Source organism: Etheostoma cragini, chromosome 9 (assembly GCF_013103735.1).
Source record: "Etheostoma cragini isolate CJK2018 chromosome 9, CSU_Ecrag_1.0, whole genome shotgun sequence".
In the NCBI taxonomy this organism is placed as follows: domain Eukaryota; kingdom Metazoa; phylum Chordata; class Actinopteri; order Perciformes; family Percidae; genus Etheostoma; species Etheostoma cragini.
The window spans coordinates 10,173,109-10,190,290 of NC_048415.1; the positions used below are offsets into that span (position 1 = coordinate 10,173,109).

The 17,182-nt window shown below is 39.7% G+C and overlaps 1 protein-coding gene across 18 annotated transcripts in view; it reads left to right on the top strand.

Moving 5' to 3' along the window:
- ptprsa (protein tyrosine phosphatase receptor type Sa) overlaps positions 1 to 17,182 on the top strand; it is a 230,675-nt gene that overhangs the window by 129,806 nt on the left and 83,687 nt on the right. For 10 of the 18 annotated variants that reach the window (XM_034882191.1, XM_034882194.1, XM_034882196.1 and 7 more), the window contains 2 exons: positions 11,722 to 11,910; positions 14,197 to 14,205. In XM_034882191.1, coding sequence (XP_034738082.1) covers positions 11,722 to 11,910; positions 14,197 to 14,205 — 198 coding nt within the window. The remainder of the gene's footprint in view (positions 1 to 11,721; positions 11,911 to 14,196; positions 14,206 to 17,182) is intronic. The other 8 variants (XM_034882195.1, XM_034882197.1, XM_034882200.1 and 5 more) reach the window with 1 other exon arrangement.

The following is a 17,182-nucleotide window of genomic DNA, read 5'->3' on the forward strand; positions in this document are numbered from 1 at the left end:
GGCATATAGATGTCGTCAGGCCTGGACTCTGATGAATCCTGAAAAGTTTGAAACAGATACGACAACGTTCACTGTAGTCACAGGCACTTTCACTGTCATCGGTAAACACCCAAAATGGCCGCCATGCCACGCCCACACCGTATGACGAAAAGTTTTTCTTTTAATAACTTTTCATCATTAACATGTTAAGATGTTACACACCAAGTTTGAAGTTGATCGGATGAAATCTCTAGGAGGAGTTCGTTAAAGTATAGCACCTTGTCTTTTAGGCGTATTTCCTTATGCCACTAGGGGGCGCTATGACTTTGAGCCAATAGCGGCGTTTAGATGTCGTCAGGGGCGGACTCTGAGGAATCGTGGAAAGTTTCGAGCTAATCGGATAACGTACGCTCAAGTTACACCCATTTCCTGTTTCGGTGGCGAAACGCACAAAATGGCCGCCCCGCCACGGCCACGCCCTATGACGAAAAGTTTTTCTTTTAATAACTTTTCATCGTTAACATGTTAAGATGACACACACCAAGTTTGAAGATGATCGGACGAAAGCTCTAGGAGGAGTTCGTTAAAGTACGACATGTGTAAATGGCCAAAATCACACTAATTTTGCACATTCAAAACAAAATGGCGGACTTCCTGTTGGGTTAAGGGGTTGGGTACCATGGAGTTGTATGTCCCCCCTGCCATGATACATATGTGTAGCAAGTTTCGTGAGTCTACGATAAACGCAGTGCAGGGGCTGAATTTTCATAATATTGTAGGTGGCGCTAGAGAGCCATTTTTGTGCGCCTATTCCCGAAACCATTAAAATACGTACATTTTCACCAGACTTGATGCGACCGCCAAATTTGGTGAGTTTTTGAATGTGATAAGTCCTCCAAAAAAGCAATTCATTTGACGGAAAAAGAAAGAAAGAAAGAAAGAAAGAAAGAAAGAAAGAAAGAAAGAAAGAAAGAAAGAATAATAATAATTCCTTCAGTTCCAATAGGGCCTTCGCCGCCTGTCGGCGCTCGGGCCCTAATAATGATAGGTTAGTGTAGGTGCTTCGTACTTAGGCGGGGAATACGATTTGGGAGGGGCTTTCTGTGAAAATGGTGTGAGTGACGACCTTTGGAGTGGCCCAACTCATGCATAAAGAAGAGCAAAGGGATATGGCCCGGACCACCAGCCTCATGCATATACACGAGCCACCAGCCCAGGTGACTGAATTCATACAACGCGGAGGTCGTGCTGGGGACCCTGCAGGATTTCCATGCTTAAAAAGACTTATAGTGCATGCTTTGCAAGTCCCATACCTACACTTCCTGTGGTAAAAGTTGGATTGCAAGTTTAACCGCAGGATTATATGTGTAAAAAGTCTGAAACCAGGTATACAATACAATGCAAAATCAAGAACAAATATTCAGATCTTCTAAAACTTAAGAGTTGTGACTTATAATTATTGTTAGATCATTGAAGTTCTTAGTAAGAACTAAGGTGGACGAATGGAGAACTAACAGTCTGAGAGAGGCCAGTTGGAAGATGCTATCCAGGACTCATTCATGATTACAAAGCTTGTGTTCTGGAGTGCAGCCCAGATTCTACTGGATTTGACCACAGCTGTTAAATGTTATTATTTCATATATATATATATATATATATATATATATATATATATATATATATATATATATATATATATATATTGCTTGCTCCTCGGCTTTTAAAGGGCAACTCCACTTCTCTGGACGTCTACGTCTCACGTCTATTCCGTCTTTCTCTTCTGCCAACAAACCCATGAACCCTCATTTTCTGTCACATCCTTCTTTTGAAATACATGGAGTTTCATTTATGCATCCCATCTCTGTGTGAATGGGGACATCATTAGGTTGTTACAGCTGAAGGGGATTTTTTTCTTTCTTCGGTACACTATGTGCTCTATGTTTTCATTTGTTTTGTTATTTTTTAGAGGTTCCTTTTACTACATGTAGACATTTTTATCATTTACCAAGTTCTCTGTCAAACGCTTCTTTACAGGAAGATATTATGTTGACATTGCAGCTAAGATCCTCTGTTGTCCACTTTTCCTCTTAACAGTCCTGCTTGTTACCCAGCTTATCAGCATTATTCCTACAGCCTTTCAGTCTTTTCATCTTTTTAAAGTGACTTATTTTGACACGCCAAGTCTTCTCTCCGTGGTGAAGGCCCACATACTTTGTGACCCTCATTTCCATGTCCGCTTGCCATCTCCACCTCTCAAAGTGAGATTAGGCATTTACCTGGCAGTCTTCTGACTGGCCCTAATTTTTCCATCCACCCCATAATCACAATGCTCGTTCTGCTCACAAAAAGTGGCTCCAAACCTGTGGTTAGTAGCTTAGTAGACAAAGCTAATGGCCCACCCAGACCATGACCTCACACTTCAGCCCCACACATCCACCTCCCTTCAAATCCTTTTGCAATTATTGTCACTCTTTGTTTTCAGGTTTTGGTATTTGTCTGGGTTAGATTAGTTGCTTTGGCAGAAATGCAGTAGCTCTTCTCAAATCTGTTGTTTTGGCTCAAAGTTGTTTGGAGAGCTTAGAGAGGCCTTTGCTCCACACGTCAGAAATACTACTTCTTGATTGTCACACATATAAAACCCTGTTTACCCCCTGTTTAAGCAGGGGTTCCAGCATTTAGGTCTTCCATATAGGAATAAATGTTGACTTTTGTCCACACATGACAATAGATTATTTTTTTCCCACAGTGGAGGCAATGCCGAAGAATGGTGATGAGTTGTAAAATATTGACACAATAGAAGAGGAGTGTTCTCGGATATTACACAAGCTGTTTAAATGATGAATTAAAAAAACTTATTTTGCTGTGGAAAGACTCCCAACTTCATTACCAAACTTATGGATGAGCTTCAATTAGCTGTCAAAGCACCCCCCAGAACGCTCTCTGATCAATGTCCTCATTAATAAGCTATGACATCAAGTTATGCTGCCTAGTTACATCGTCTGACACAATCAGAGCCACTTTAGTTATTAAAAAAAAGTTGTACTAAAAAAGTTTAGAAGTTTTGTCTCTTATTTAGCTCCCATTTATTTCCCTACACTCTGCAGGGGGAAATCCCTTAAGAAAACATGTCTCTCAACCAGACATTGGCTCAGTCACAGCACTTTTATAATTAACACATATAATTTAATTCTGAGTGTGAAATGATGATTAATTGTAAAAATGCATACACCGCTGACTGAAGAAGAGCACCGTACATCCAGTTATATTTCCATGTAATATACCATATGAATAGATTTGTTCATAAATGTCTAAGAACACTATAGAATTGAACATGCTGTATCTGGTAATATGGTTGCATTGGATGTAGTGATACTACTAGGTACTTAAAAGACAGATTTTGAAAGCCATTTTTAAGAAAATCTACCTGACTACAAAATTGCATGTGGAGTGCATGCCTGAAAAGGGCTATACACTCCATTACTCAAACCATGATTTAATCTACTTTGGTTGGAGGTTGTATATTAACAGAATAAAGCTGAGCTGTTCTTGTAACTTTATGAGATGGCATCCATTAGGTTCTCTACAACTCTCAACTCTGACAATGGAACCAGAAAAGTCCATTTTGATAGACTTGTGCAGAATTGCCGCTCACACTGTGTTTTAAACTGACATCAGGTTTCAAGGTGCCCACTGTGCCTCCACACACAGTCCCACCATCACAAACACATGTGCACACATACTTAAAGAAACACACACTCAAAGCCACCCGCCAGCAAACCAGACGTGACTGGTTGACGTTTCTCTACCGTGAGGCTTTTCCTTTAATGGCCGTGGCCTCATCCCCTGTCTCCCCTGGAGTTTGCCTGTCTTACCCCAGACGCCTCAGGAGCCTGACAAGAGAGAAGAGAGAGAGGGAGAGGGAAGGAATTCTATAAACTTTCAACGGTTGAGACAGATAAACAGAATTTCTTTTCTCTTTTTTTCCTTTTTATGTTTTTTTTTTCTTTCTCTGCCTCTTCTCCTCGCAGGCAGGGGATTTTTAAAGCTGTCCTAGACAATCACTCCTCTCTCTTGTCTGTCCTGTGTCTACGACGGTGGCTCACCATATCAGGGACACAGCTTGTATCCTATGTTTGTTTTTTTATCGAAACTGGACCCTGGCTCCAATTATTTAATATTACAATGTGGGACACAGACAGCAGCATGTCTGTCGGTCATGGAGAAATTTTATGGGAAAGCCTTCTCACAAGACAAAACATGCTTGGATAAAGTCATAAAAATCACTCCCAAAATAAAGATGTTTTTTTCCTACATTAAATGAGTGAAAATTAAATGAAAATTAAAAAAAAATTCAGTGCAGCTTAATGAGTTCTAATGAAAGTAATATATCGTTATGACGCCAATCTTCATTTTGAACAAAGTAGCACAAGGGGACACATGACTATTCATATAGGGTAGACATAACACTGTGATTTAGTGACAAATGTAGTTTTCTGTAAACTCTCTCAGATTAACAAAGTATCTTTTTTTTATTATTTAAATTGTATACAAGGAAATTTTAACTGTGCATCTTCACCACAAGAAAGTAACTGGGACTCTGAGCTACTCAGGCCAGTATCATTATCGTATTAGGCTAGGTATGTGCATTGTTCACTTTCAGAAACACTGACTGCAGCAGCAGTGTGTTTATTTGAAAATGTATCAGCCACGTTGTGTGTGAGTTTATATATTCTGGGTCTTATGTATAAGATAAAACATAGTATTATTTAAAGCAGCAAGCCGTTATTGTTTCAGAACACACACAAAATATGTGAATCCTTGCAGACCAAATATATCAGCCTCTACTGTTTTACGGACAAAACCTGAGTTCCATACTTTGCCCATAATGGGCAGGGAATGATGCCCTACTATTACCCTGTTCAGCCTAAGGGTAACATTATGTTTCCTGCCTTGTGCTGTCTATAAACAGGCTTTTCTTTACATAGCATGGTTCCTGGTATTTGACATGGGTTCCTCTCTTCTTCAATTACCTTGGCTTTCACATGGCTTTCACATTGATGAAACTGTGGTCATAGCTGCTACCTGTAGTAGTCAGCCATTTGTTCTGCAAAATATCCCCTGTGGGTTGCTCTCATTGTCTTTCTTTGGCAAACAAGCTGTCTACTTGCTGTTTATCTCAGTGGTGATGATAGCTTTATGAATGTGGCCTAATATGGGCTGCATTCACAATTGGAGGTGGTGTGGAAAGTGTTTGCAAACCACCAACAGTCAGAACAGTTGGTTTAAATGCCAGACTAAAGTTCTTGTCACTCACACACACATATTTACACGCATATTTAGATTTTTTTAATTAATTTTTTCTAAGCCTGAGAGACCTACAGGGCAAACAGTCAACCACCAGTTACCTTAAACTCTAAGGGTAAACTGAAAAATGCTTATACAACTTCAACAAGTAAACCTAAAGCAAATAGATGGTTTAGTCTGCGGGGTCTTCATATGGTCAGAAAGCTGAGGCGGTAAAATAATTTTGCAGTGCAATAATGCTGCAAACTTCTTCCTTACTTCCAATGCCCCTTTCACCCTTTTCAGTATTTCTGTGTATCACTCTCTCTCTCTTTCTTTGTCACTCTTTTGCTCTGCCCCTTTTACTTCCTATTATCTGGTATTTCAGTCTATTTCTCTCGGGTTGTATTTGCTGATTTGGATGTAAATGTTGCCCTTGGTGGCTAGATGCACTAGGTGTGGAGAATACCAATGGGACATCAGACGTCTTTCTGGGAACAGAGCAGGGGGGTAGAGGTTGAGTGCTCGCTGTATAATAACCATTATTTAGCTGAGATGGCTATCCAGAGAGGGCTATCGGTGCTGGGCCCAGAGACACTGTGATTAGATTTCCCCTGTGTTGCTATTCTTCTCTGTCCCTGGATCTTTCTGTGTCACTGTTCCCCTGTCTTCCTTTGTATATTTCTCAAACAATTCAATAGGGGTCCCATTGGTTATATGTGGAATGTTATGGAGAGATGCAATAAAGATAGGGAAATTACAGAATGTTCTTCCATTTGGTTTGGAGGAAGATATACACTTGGCTGCATACCATCAACACAAATCACCTACAGTACTTTCAACAACAACTAATAAAAGCTTCTAAATTAAGCAGATCAGTGTGCTGTTTGTATGGAATGAAAACCAGAAGCTTACACCTTTTTCATGGATTATTTTCAATAGTTGGTGTCTTGTAGTTGCTTCACTTTACAGCACAACCAAGTGCAGACAAAAACAAGAACTCTTTTACAACATAAACCACAAGTGTATGGTCCTGAACATACACATAGTTAAGAAACTTTTACTTGATTCTGGTTCGGTCTCTGGCTGGTAGTCAAGCTTATCAGGTTACTGAAATTATAACCATTAAGACTCAAAAATTGGATCCACATTTGAGAAAGAACCTTGTTGACTCAACTATTATGGGGACAATATGGGGGAACTATGGTGTTCTATGCTGACCATTTAATGGGGCCTGAACCAAATTCATGCACATGTGCATTCTAGAAAATAGACTTTCAAAAATTCATTTGTACCCCCAGCTGTACTACATTGTCTTGATTCCAAGCAGCTGGGTGTGCCCATTAGTAAACATCTGTGTGTGAAAGAGAGCAGGCCATCGGTAGTCATCATCCTCCTCCAGTATATCATCCTCTCTTTTGTAGCTTCTAATCTTAAACTCTTTCTCTCTCTCTCTTACTCTTCATTTCCCTTGCTCTCACCCCTTCTCTCCCCCAGCAGCCCCTCTGTGGTATTAATGCACAGACCTGCTTAAAGCCTGTGTCTCTATGCTGTGGCGCTGGGTAATCAGTTAACCTGATTACGCTGCTGATGAAATTAAATCATTTCAGTAAGTGAAAATAATAATATGAGTAATGGGTTCGGGGGACGGTGGAGCACCCCACGGCATTTGCTGCAGTCCTAGTCAGTAAGATTTTACCCTTCTTCCCCTCTCTCTCTTACTGTAGCTATCTCCTCTCTATGAAATAATTGATTGCTCAGAACCAGCACTTTTGAAGCCACTATGTCAGAGGTTTGACATCAAATGAAAATGGTAGACATATGCACTATAATAATATAAAGATCCATTCACCTGATAATTTCCTGACCAAGGCTCAGGACTAACCCTGCCTAGGTTAGTGGTTCAGTTAAGCCATTGTATTAAAACCCTAACACAATGGCTAATTAGGTAAAGCATAATAGCAGCATTGTGTTGGTCGGTGGGTAAAGAGCACTGAAACTGATAGGTGCCAAGGCTATGTGCTCATTGAGTAGAGCCCACAGGTGGCCGTACTATTCATAGTGCTGTAAAGTACATTTTATTAGGCAGTAGTACATTGTATTTGCAAAACGTGGTGAATACTTGCTTACTATGCTGCCATGTATAATAGTAGTAGGAGTTCAAAGGTTATACTTAAATTCCTCACCAGGACCAATGATTCATAAGTAAACTTATAATGTACGTATGTTGGAAGAAATGCCTACTAAATGAAATGTTTATTCACACACCCTTTTTGAATAGAGCTGTAGAACTCTGGTACAGTTACGTATGACTATACCAGACTGAGATTTACTAAAAAGAGATGTTTTGTTTGTTAGCAGTGAATCACTGGAAATGGGATTAGACGAGACAGTTAAATTAGACTAAAAGATAAATCTTTTAAGAGGGCCACACTTAGCATGAGAGAAAGCAGAAAGCAACAGCTGGCATGAATTCACAGATTACCAGCTGGTCAGTGGCTAAGCTAACCAGAGGCTGATTAAAGGCTTTGCACCTGTCACTTGTGTAATGATATTAAATTTTGAAGCAAAATTAAAGACAATTATGGATAATTATGGCAGTCAAATGGCACTCAAGCCAACTCAAAAACAAAACAAAGAGAATTACAAAAATCAAAATCTAGATAAGGTCAACTAGCCTGTTTGAGGCTTAGCTTCGGTGTCATGCTGAGCAAGCCAGCTGTTGCATGGAGTGGACATATACTCTTGAAAGCCTACTCCAATTAACTTATGCACTGAGTGAAGGTTGCACTCGTTGAAACTTAATCCTCCTAAATAGTCATCTTGTGATCATCTGATTATGTTCTGAAGTGGTCTCAGTGGTGCAATTGAAAAGCCTTTGCCACTGCTGCCTGAGTGCTATACATCACAGCAGTGATCAGGACCAAACTGTGCTACCAAAAAAATGCAAACCATCAGCATTTTCCGACAAGGTAGCCCAACAAAGGAGAATGGTTGGAAAAATTGTGAAATTAAGATTCTCTAAAAGCGCTCCCAAATTGTCTCTTGAAACAATTGGACAAATGGAATATTCAGATATATGTTGTTTTCTTTTGTGAAGCTTGTTTTTATATCAGGAAGATGATCATCAGAGAATGCTCAATTAGATAGTTAGTTAGTTAGTTAGATAGTTTGTTTTGTTGTTCATAGTTTAGCTTTAGCATTTACAATGTGATTACGGAAATTGAATGTGAATGAATATGTTGTGTGTGTCTGTGAGATTAACCAAAACTATTAAAAAGTGGTATGGTACGTTAAGAAGTATTGGCACACTGCCGGGTGTAACTGCACCATGTGTCTCATGCCTCTGTAGTAGTATGATTGTTGGCCTAAGTGACAAAGACTGCCCCCCAGCAAAATAAACAGTGACTTTGTCATTCACCAGTAGTGCACAAATGTCCATTCTGTTTGGCCTGTTTAGATGCATCATCACTAAGAACCCCTACTACACATCATAGAAATGAAATTGCTAAACCATTATGGGTGACTGGCCCTTTGGGAATTCTAGGATACTATCAGCCCATGTCATTGGTTGCCTTTTCACTTTCACAGTCAGGCTGGCTAACCCCGAAGTAACACTCCCTCGATGAGTGATCTATTTATTTTTGCATGGTCGCCTTTATCAGCGGACCCTGTAAGCTTCAGGGGGAAAGATGGTATCGGATTATATTCCTGGGGTAAGTAAGTAACCAGCAAACATGCCGTTTATTCAGGAAGGGCTGCCAGCGCTGTATCAGGTCAGAGCAGCTGTAACGATAACATCATCTCTCCCTCCACCATCCCTTATTCTTGTTTACTTCGGTTTTGGTTGGTTGGTTTGTTTGCCCACCTTGTTATGCCCTCCCTTGCTCCTTCAGGCAGATTCCCTCTGTCAATTGCCTAATTTCATTAGTCTCAAATCCAGTTTTCAGCTTCATTACTGTAGTTTGTGCAGGCCACTGTCTACTGTTTTCATACCATGAAGACAGAGTTAATGTGTTGCAAAGCACAGATAGGCCTCGGCAACATCAAATACATTAGATGTTACACCCAAAAAGCAGGCCAGACCTAACCTTCACAGACAGAACTAGCTAGAGGGGTATGAGTGTGCAGCACCTTTTATGCCATCTTAAACATAGATCAATGATGACACACAGAACACAGAGTTTGTGAGAACATATTGCTCTGTCTTGTTCTGGAGTTTCTAAAGTGACGTGTAGGCTTGCTAGTGCTTTTCTAAGCTCCAGGGGAACTTGGTATAAAGAGATTATACAAGGGTGATCATTAATAATTGATGAAGAGGATACAGCATGGAGCCTAAACCAGTGTAACTGCTTGTACTCCTGTGAACCTAGCATTGAAATATTAATCTTGCTCTGTTGATGTCAGCCTAAGTTAGTAACCTGTCTGGAGTTAGTTTGGACATTGTTCCCCTGTTTTTCATTTATTTTACAAGATTCTATATTTGACAATGTGAAAACCTATAAACTCGCCACTCTCCAAACCCAGTGCACAATGTTGCAGTGCGACAAAACAACACAAAGGTGTTATCTTGCTGAGTATTTTTTTGAAAGATTTAAAACGTTTTTGGGCTAATTCATTATGTAAGCTAGTACAAAAATATAAAATCATATTTCATATTTTGCAATCCTTCTAATATGAAATGCTTAACTGACGTGACTTAAAATGAGAATCCACCAAGACGTCATTGCTCACAGTCTTATTTGTGTAAGAGGTCAATGTAATATAGAATAGGATTAAAGGTAGAAAGATCAACCTTGCTTTAATTTATTTTTATTCTTAATTTTTCCAACCCTGCTTTCAGATTCTGCAGCTCAATTTAGTGTGTCCTAATTTCCTTTAATTTAGCGTGTCCTGGGTGTCAACGACACCAACATGATGTCTGCAGAGTGGACATGAAGTTATTGGCTCTCCAGAAGAACAGTGACCTCTGCTGTGCCATTGGCCAGGAAGTTCAGTCAATCTTTTCTCTATTGCCAATAGGCCTTGGGACTCTGATGCATATTATAATACAGCTCAGGGTGCTTCCCCTTCGGTTCTCACCATCTAAGAATGAGTCACTGTTCTGGCTCCAGTCAGGGTAAATGTCAAGCAATTTGACCCATGGGACTAATTGCCCAAAGAGAGCGAGGAGTCTGCATAAGGAGAACAATGACCACAGAGCACACTAGACTGGCAACTCTTAACAGTGAAAAATTGCTCAATCATGCATGAGTATTAGCTGCATGCATACCACAATCTTTGTTGGCTAGTGTGATGGTTCTTGAATAAGGGGTGCAATAACGACAGTCAAAGAGGCTTCAATCTTACCCTTTAAACAAACCTGGCTTGTGCCTTTGATAGCAGAGTGAAATCCAACCAATTGGTATTCGGTCCTGTGCTATTCGTGCTTATAGTGTGTCTCAACCAACTATGTAACCTCAAATTGGATCAGATTGTCATTTATTCCTCTGAACATGGGGAAACTAGAAAAAGAAATCACTCGGATTACCAGGCTTTCGGTCTGGTTTTACCTTTCACTCTGTTGTCTCACCCTCTGATCCTCTATTTGCATTTAAAGTCATGTATTGACTACTTGTTAAACTGTGAATATGTGCAGAAAGTCTGTGTCTTCCTTAAAGGTATATTATTAAGACACATTCTTCTTAATGGATACGCTAGTTGATAGAGGGAATGCAGTCTGTGAGTACCTGGCTACCTGATGACTTCTTTAAAAATCTGAGAAAGAAACCACAATGCTATTTTTTTCCTGGTCTTCATTCATAAATCTCTCTGATGCCTCAACGCAGCCTTTAGGGAGAGCCAGATTCTTAATGCAATTTAATTTACATGTTAATTCAAGTCTTACTATCCATAAGGAAAAATTAATTTTAATTTTACACTATAGAAAGGATATGTGAATGAGATTGTATGATTTGAAGATTTAAGTCAACATGGACACTATCAAAATATATTAAAACATGAATTTATTCATGAAAAGTTACCATTTACCTATCTAAAATTAATTTTGTCCTCATATTTAACCTTTACCGGTCCCCATTTTGTTTTCTATTACATTAATATAAAATTTCAAATGCATTACAAAGGCAGGTAGAACATACACAAAAAGTCTCTTATTGCTACAAAAATCACATGACACAGCTAGCAATAGTTTTAAAATGTCACTGAGTCAAGTCCTACGTGTGGCAGCAAAAAATACAGTTCCAAAGATCCTCTTCTCAAAAAACATGGATAAAATCACTGCAATACAATCATTTATTTTCTCCTATTTATTTAGATAAATCGCTATTTTATTCTCAATTAAATTGTATGGACAAAGATTACAACTAACTACTTTGAATGGGAACTTTTTTGAAGTAATCAAAGCTGACTATGCAAGGGAGAGGATTTATGCTTCTTCTTTTCCTGTTCTTTTCACAGAGGATCTACTCCCACCAGGCTTCCCTAACATTGACATGGGCCCTCAACTCAAAGTCGTGGAGCGCACTCGAACAGCCACTATGCTCTGTGCCGCCAGTGGCAACCCTGACCCAGAAATCACCTGGTTCAAAGACTTCCTGCCCATTTACCCCAATGCAAGTAATGGGCGGATCAAACAGCTACGCTCAGGTAAGGAAAGCCCAAGCAAAATGTTGCTGTCTTTTTTTCCTCTTACTAACTTAAGCACTTGTTTGATTTCACAGGGCATTTTGTGGCAATAATTAGGGCTGTTTATGTGCTTTGAAGCTACTGTGGCTTCACCTCTGACCAGGTTGTTATAACCCTGGGTCATCATCCCAAAAATGTGTTCACAATACATTACATTTAAGAGTGCAACAATATGGAATGATGTCAAATGATTCACAGCAACCCAGAAGTGTGTCATTGTAGACAATTAGGGCAAGGTCCACATTCTACTGACACAGTCAGTGGTGGACATGTTTTCTTGTTCCCATTGATTAAATCCCAGTGAGAGTTGTAGTAAAGCAAATACTTATTATATATTATTATAATATATATTATAATACTTATTATTACTAATTAAGTGCAGACCCTGGAGTTTCACTGGGCAATAAGGGGTATATATTTTAGATTGATAATTTGTCACCGTTCGAAAAATCCAATGACTTGTATTTGATTTGTTGCTGCAAACGTAAATCAGTGTAGACACCACTGAAGGTAGAGTGTGTTGCCATTAAGTCCTTGCCCCAGTTGTGGTCCTCATGAGCTGTAAACGCAAAATAATCAATTTTTCATTGTATTACTTATGCCCTAAGCTCCTTAAGATGCTAATAATTTAGCTGTTTTATATCTAACTTACTTTTTAGGCAGACATTTGACTTTTAAGATTTCAAAGCAAAACCTGCTATCAACATATGTGGGACAATTTGCTCTCTCTGAAATGATGTAAAACCTACTGAAAACTCTGTTTCTTGGTTCATAGAGGCCCGAGGAGCTCCTCTGGGAATGCTGGGTTGCCCTTACTGTAGGTGCTTTGGAGAAGGCTGTCAGCCAGTGCTTTTGACTTTAGTTTGAGGACTAAGAGCATCCACAAGGGACTCTTTGAAAGAGAGCTTGAACATTAACGTTTTCATCTACATGCTCATTTTTTTTCACGTTCAGCCTTCTCCAAAAAACAATTTAGGCCTTGAACCTTAAAGGTGAACTTTGGTGTTTTAATATGAGCAAACTAAAGTTGTTTACCTTCAGTGTTTTCCACCAAAATGTACTATGTGTATCCTTGAGGTCTAAGACACATGTTGGTGCATTTGCTTGCTCATGAAACAAAGCATTTTTAGCACTACTAGTGGTCCAAAACTCCACAGGGTACCCTTAACTATTCAGATTCCCTGTACCTAGGTTGTAAGGATATTACAGTTTTACCCTACTAATAATACCATTGCCAAGTATTAGTCTAATATCACCCAAAAAAAAGTGGAACATGTTTTACACTCAGGGTTTTTGAGCAGTTACTAAACAATGGCCAACTGAAGTTATTGTATTTATTGTATCATTACTGTCATTTAATTTATCTTGCCATGTACAGTGTGTTAACAGTGATGATAACATGATGTGATTTCACAATGATGATTGTGATATCAAAGGTTGGCAGTTATGCAGCTGTATGTAGTCATTGTGGTACTGCAGTACTTGGGTAGTATTGTAGAAAGTAGGATCATGCAACTTAAGCAGAAAATATTTAAAATTGCTAAAATTGCATTGAAACTTTACTATGTAGGATACAGATTACAGATACATTTGGAAGCTGACAAGCTGACTTCTTAGGTTGTATGTAATCACATCACAAAAGACCAGTTGCTCTCAAAATTGGGTTAACTGTCAACTTTGTCAATAAGGCTTTGTGAGTTTTGAGCCTCTCTGAATGATGGTCAGATACATTCAGCTTCCTGTCTGTTGTTGAAGCTCTGTATCATCCGTCTTTATCTGTTTCATGATTTTGTCAACTGTCATTGTGTGTCCTGTCTAACTGAACAGAATGCTGTTTTGTTGTCTCTCTCTCTCTCTCTCTCTCTTATATATGTGTTTTGTCTGTATTTGTGTCTGAAACTCAGATGTGTCTCACATCGCAGAGTCTTCAACACTTTTCATTTGGTTTGACCCATAACACAAGTTAAAAATAAAAAATTAACATTAAACCAACAAATATGACTGAAATATAAAACAAAATATTTGATGTTTCACAAGTTACACCAAAAATGGTTAATCTGATTTTTCACAAAATAAATGCCTCTCAGTAGAACTTTAAATTGTAAATAGAATTTATGTTACATAAGACCCAACTAAACTGGAGTCCCTCTAATTATTGCGTGGCAGGAACTTTAACCTCAACCTAAAATGAACTATGTTGTTCTTCCTCTTTTTCTATTTACTTTCCTGTTGCATTGTCATTTTCAGAAACCTTTGGTAAGTGTCTTGCAAAGCCCCAAAAGCCCACCCACTCTCCTTGAAGCAGATGGCACATTTAAACTATTTTACAAAATGCATGCATCCCCTGCTCTCCCCCTCACCCTTGTCCTCTTTTGCCACTTGTTCCCTATGTTCTGCTTCTATTTATGCTAAACTTTTTTTTTTTTTTTCCACACTTCTAATGCTATTCTTCTAACTTTATCCTCTTTCACCCCCTACACTGGAACTTAAAAAGGCAAATCAAGCACAAGCAGCAGCATGAGTTGGGGAGGCGTTTAGGTATCACAGTCCACCAAGCAGTTTTTATTTATATGGAGAAGACTTGCTGAGCAAGTCTTTTGAGACAACATCCTGCTTCACATTAATGCTAACATGCCTAGTAAGAGTTGGACTGCCCATTTCAACCATGTTTTCTGCAGTATTTAAGCACCTTTACTGGAACATTTAGGGTTAGTGCCATGTTCAAGGTCACCTTAAAGGGACTGTAGCTGTTGCCTTACATACTTCTCCCCTGACCATTTTATCCAGATTTTACACTATCGATGCCTCCTGTCACGTCTAGTTCTATTTCTCTGCTGTGTTCCAAGACAGCAGGCTTTGAGGAAATAATTGGACTCTGCTTGAATCCAAGACAATTATTCCTGTGCAGTCATACTACAGTATTTCAGCCTACAGTATTTCTTTGTCTTCTTGGTGAGACGTATAACAAACACTTTCCTCCAGAAATACACTTGTTTTATGCTCAGGTGTAAACGATCAAACTTTAGCCTTGCTGTCCAAAAATACCCTTGGAAAGTGCAGCAAGGACTGAGAGAGGCAGAAAGCATCTTGAGTTCTTTCCAGGTGAAGGTCACTGCACGACCAATGCCTGGCTGCACCCTCCAATCCCACACTCTGGCTGGGTTGACCCTCTGGAATTGGTCAAATATTTTTTCAGGAGAGCATTTTCTTCTCTTGCCAATTTGGCCCGCATCCCCACTGGCTACAAATCTCTAGCACAGGCTCTATTGCCCATGCTTGAGGGCAAGGACTCAAGTGATGGTTACATTTGGCCACATTTTGCATTCCTCCAGAATGTTTGAACTAATTGCAAAAATATACCCAGCCCCTTGAAGCTGGGTATATTTTACTTACAGTTCAAACTATATGTGTATGTAGGAGGGTAGAAAAGGAAATTACTTTCCCTTGTTTCAATACCAAGGCTCCCACAAGGTAGCTCTGGGGGCTTGTCTTTTTTTTGTAACCTTTTTGCTGGAAAGCTCATTCGGCACCCAGGCAGGATTTATGCTCATTAGAAAAAGGCCTGCCTGCTAAAGCCCCCTGGGCTGCCATCTTATCTTGTCCTCAGCCCTTTGAGTAGCCATCTTGGGTCTCCAGGTTTTAGTACTTCAGTTTTTCTTTTATTCAATCTTAAAATCACTTTCAAAAACCAAACAAATGTAAAAGTTCTTGTGGCAGACTTTGTTTTCAGATTCTTCTATTGATCAGATTGCTGTTGACAATTTTTGAGGCTACCTGTTTTTGCTTTTGCTTTAGGCACACACTCAAGAACTAGTGTGTCCTCTCTCGTAGATGATAGACTTCTGGTAGGAGACCGGGGAGCAAAAAGGGGATCCTGGGAAGTGGGTTGGAAAATATGAGTTCAAAAAGATACAGTCTCCAGCTCCTGTAATTCAACACCTTTCTATTTGGACCTTCACTGATTTTGAAATGTGCGTACTGATCTGACATATTCGCACCTGAAATAAAAGACAACATTGTAATAATAATAATTTTGAATGAACTGTATATACATGAAGATAGAGCATACCACTCTTGTTTGTGAGATAGCTGCATATTTGTATGTACCAGACCATGCTGTGCTGGCGGGGCAGTGATATTTGTGTCAGGGTCCCCTGAGAAGCTCCTCTAGAGGTGTGGAGGGAGCCTGACATTTCTCCTCTAGTCCCTGTGGCTACAGACCCCAGGCCCTTGTTGGCCTTGTCGGCCAGAACAGATTAACGGGAGGCCGGAGAAACAGTGAGAGGATTGGGAAGAGTGCTTATTCAGAAAGATTAAGGTCCTTTGTAAAATAAACGTTTAAAATCATGACCTGACATTGAATGGCTCCCTTACATTTACACAGATGTATGCACATTCCAATGTGAATAATGCTGAAATAAATTGCACTTTATCTGAAATGTGCAAGAAAATGCTCACATTTGTTGGCATCAAAGCTTCTCTGCAGGGTGTGGCTCAGAGCTCTGCAGATGTGGTAACAACAGCCAGGTTTTCCCTGCAACCTGCTGTGACACCACCAGGATCCCAGACGGGTGTCTGCGTTTATGAGAAGGTCAGCCAGACGCCCTCTGGAGGGTGGTCAGACTTTGACACTCGGCCGATCACGCAACACCATCCGCCTCACATGCAGATGGACAAAATCTCGGGCCAGATTGCCTTTGGACAAACAACATACTTCAATAATATTTTTTAATATATTCAGAGGGTTGTTTCACAAAACAGCTGGGGTGTTCTGTGCAGCGAATAATGCCGCATTCGTTAATGCGAGGAGGTCAGCAGCCTGTTGACGTATATGTAGGTCATCGTCACCCTAAGCTGATCAACCTCTGGCTGACCAAAGCTTAGAAGGGGAGCTTATGGCCATCAGGTGGCACGCTCATATAGTACAGGTGGATTTGACATTGTAATTGAATACAGGCTGCCGGACACTCCAGACCCAGCCGGCCTGGTTAGGTCTTTGGCAAAATTGTATTTGTATTTCTTAATGCTGCTTTATTATTCAAATAGTTCCAGTGACCTAGGGCACCTATTTCCTTTTCAGTTTCTATATTGTTATTTTGTGGAACCATTTTCTTTTACCAACCTCTATCTATTATCTCTCATCCTCCTAATGGCTTTCCTCTCTTTTTCTGTCCCTCTTTTCTTGCTCATTCCTTTATAAAGTCCACATGTGATGGCCTTCTCCTTTACAAAC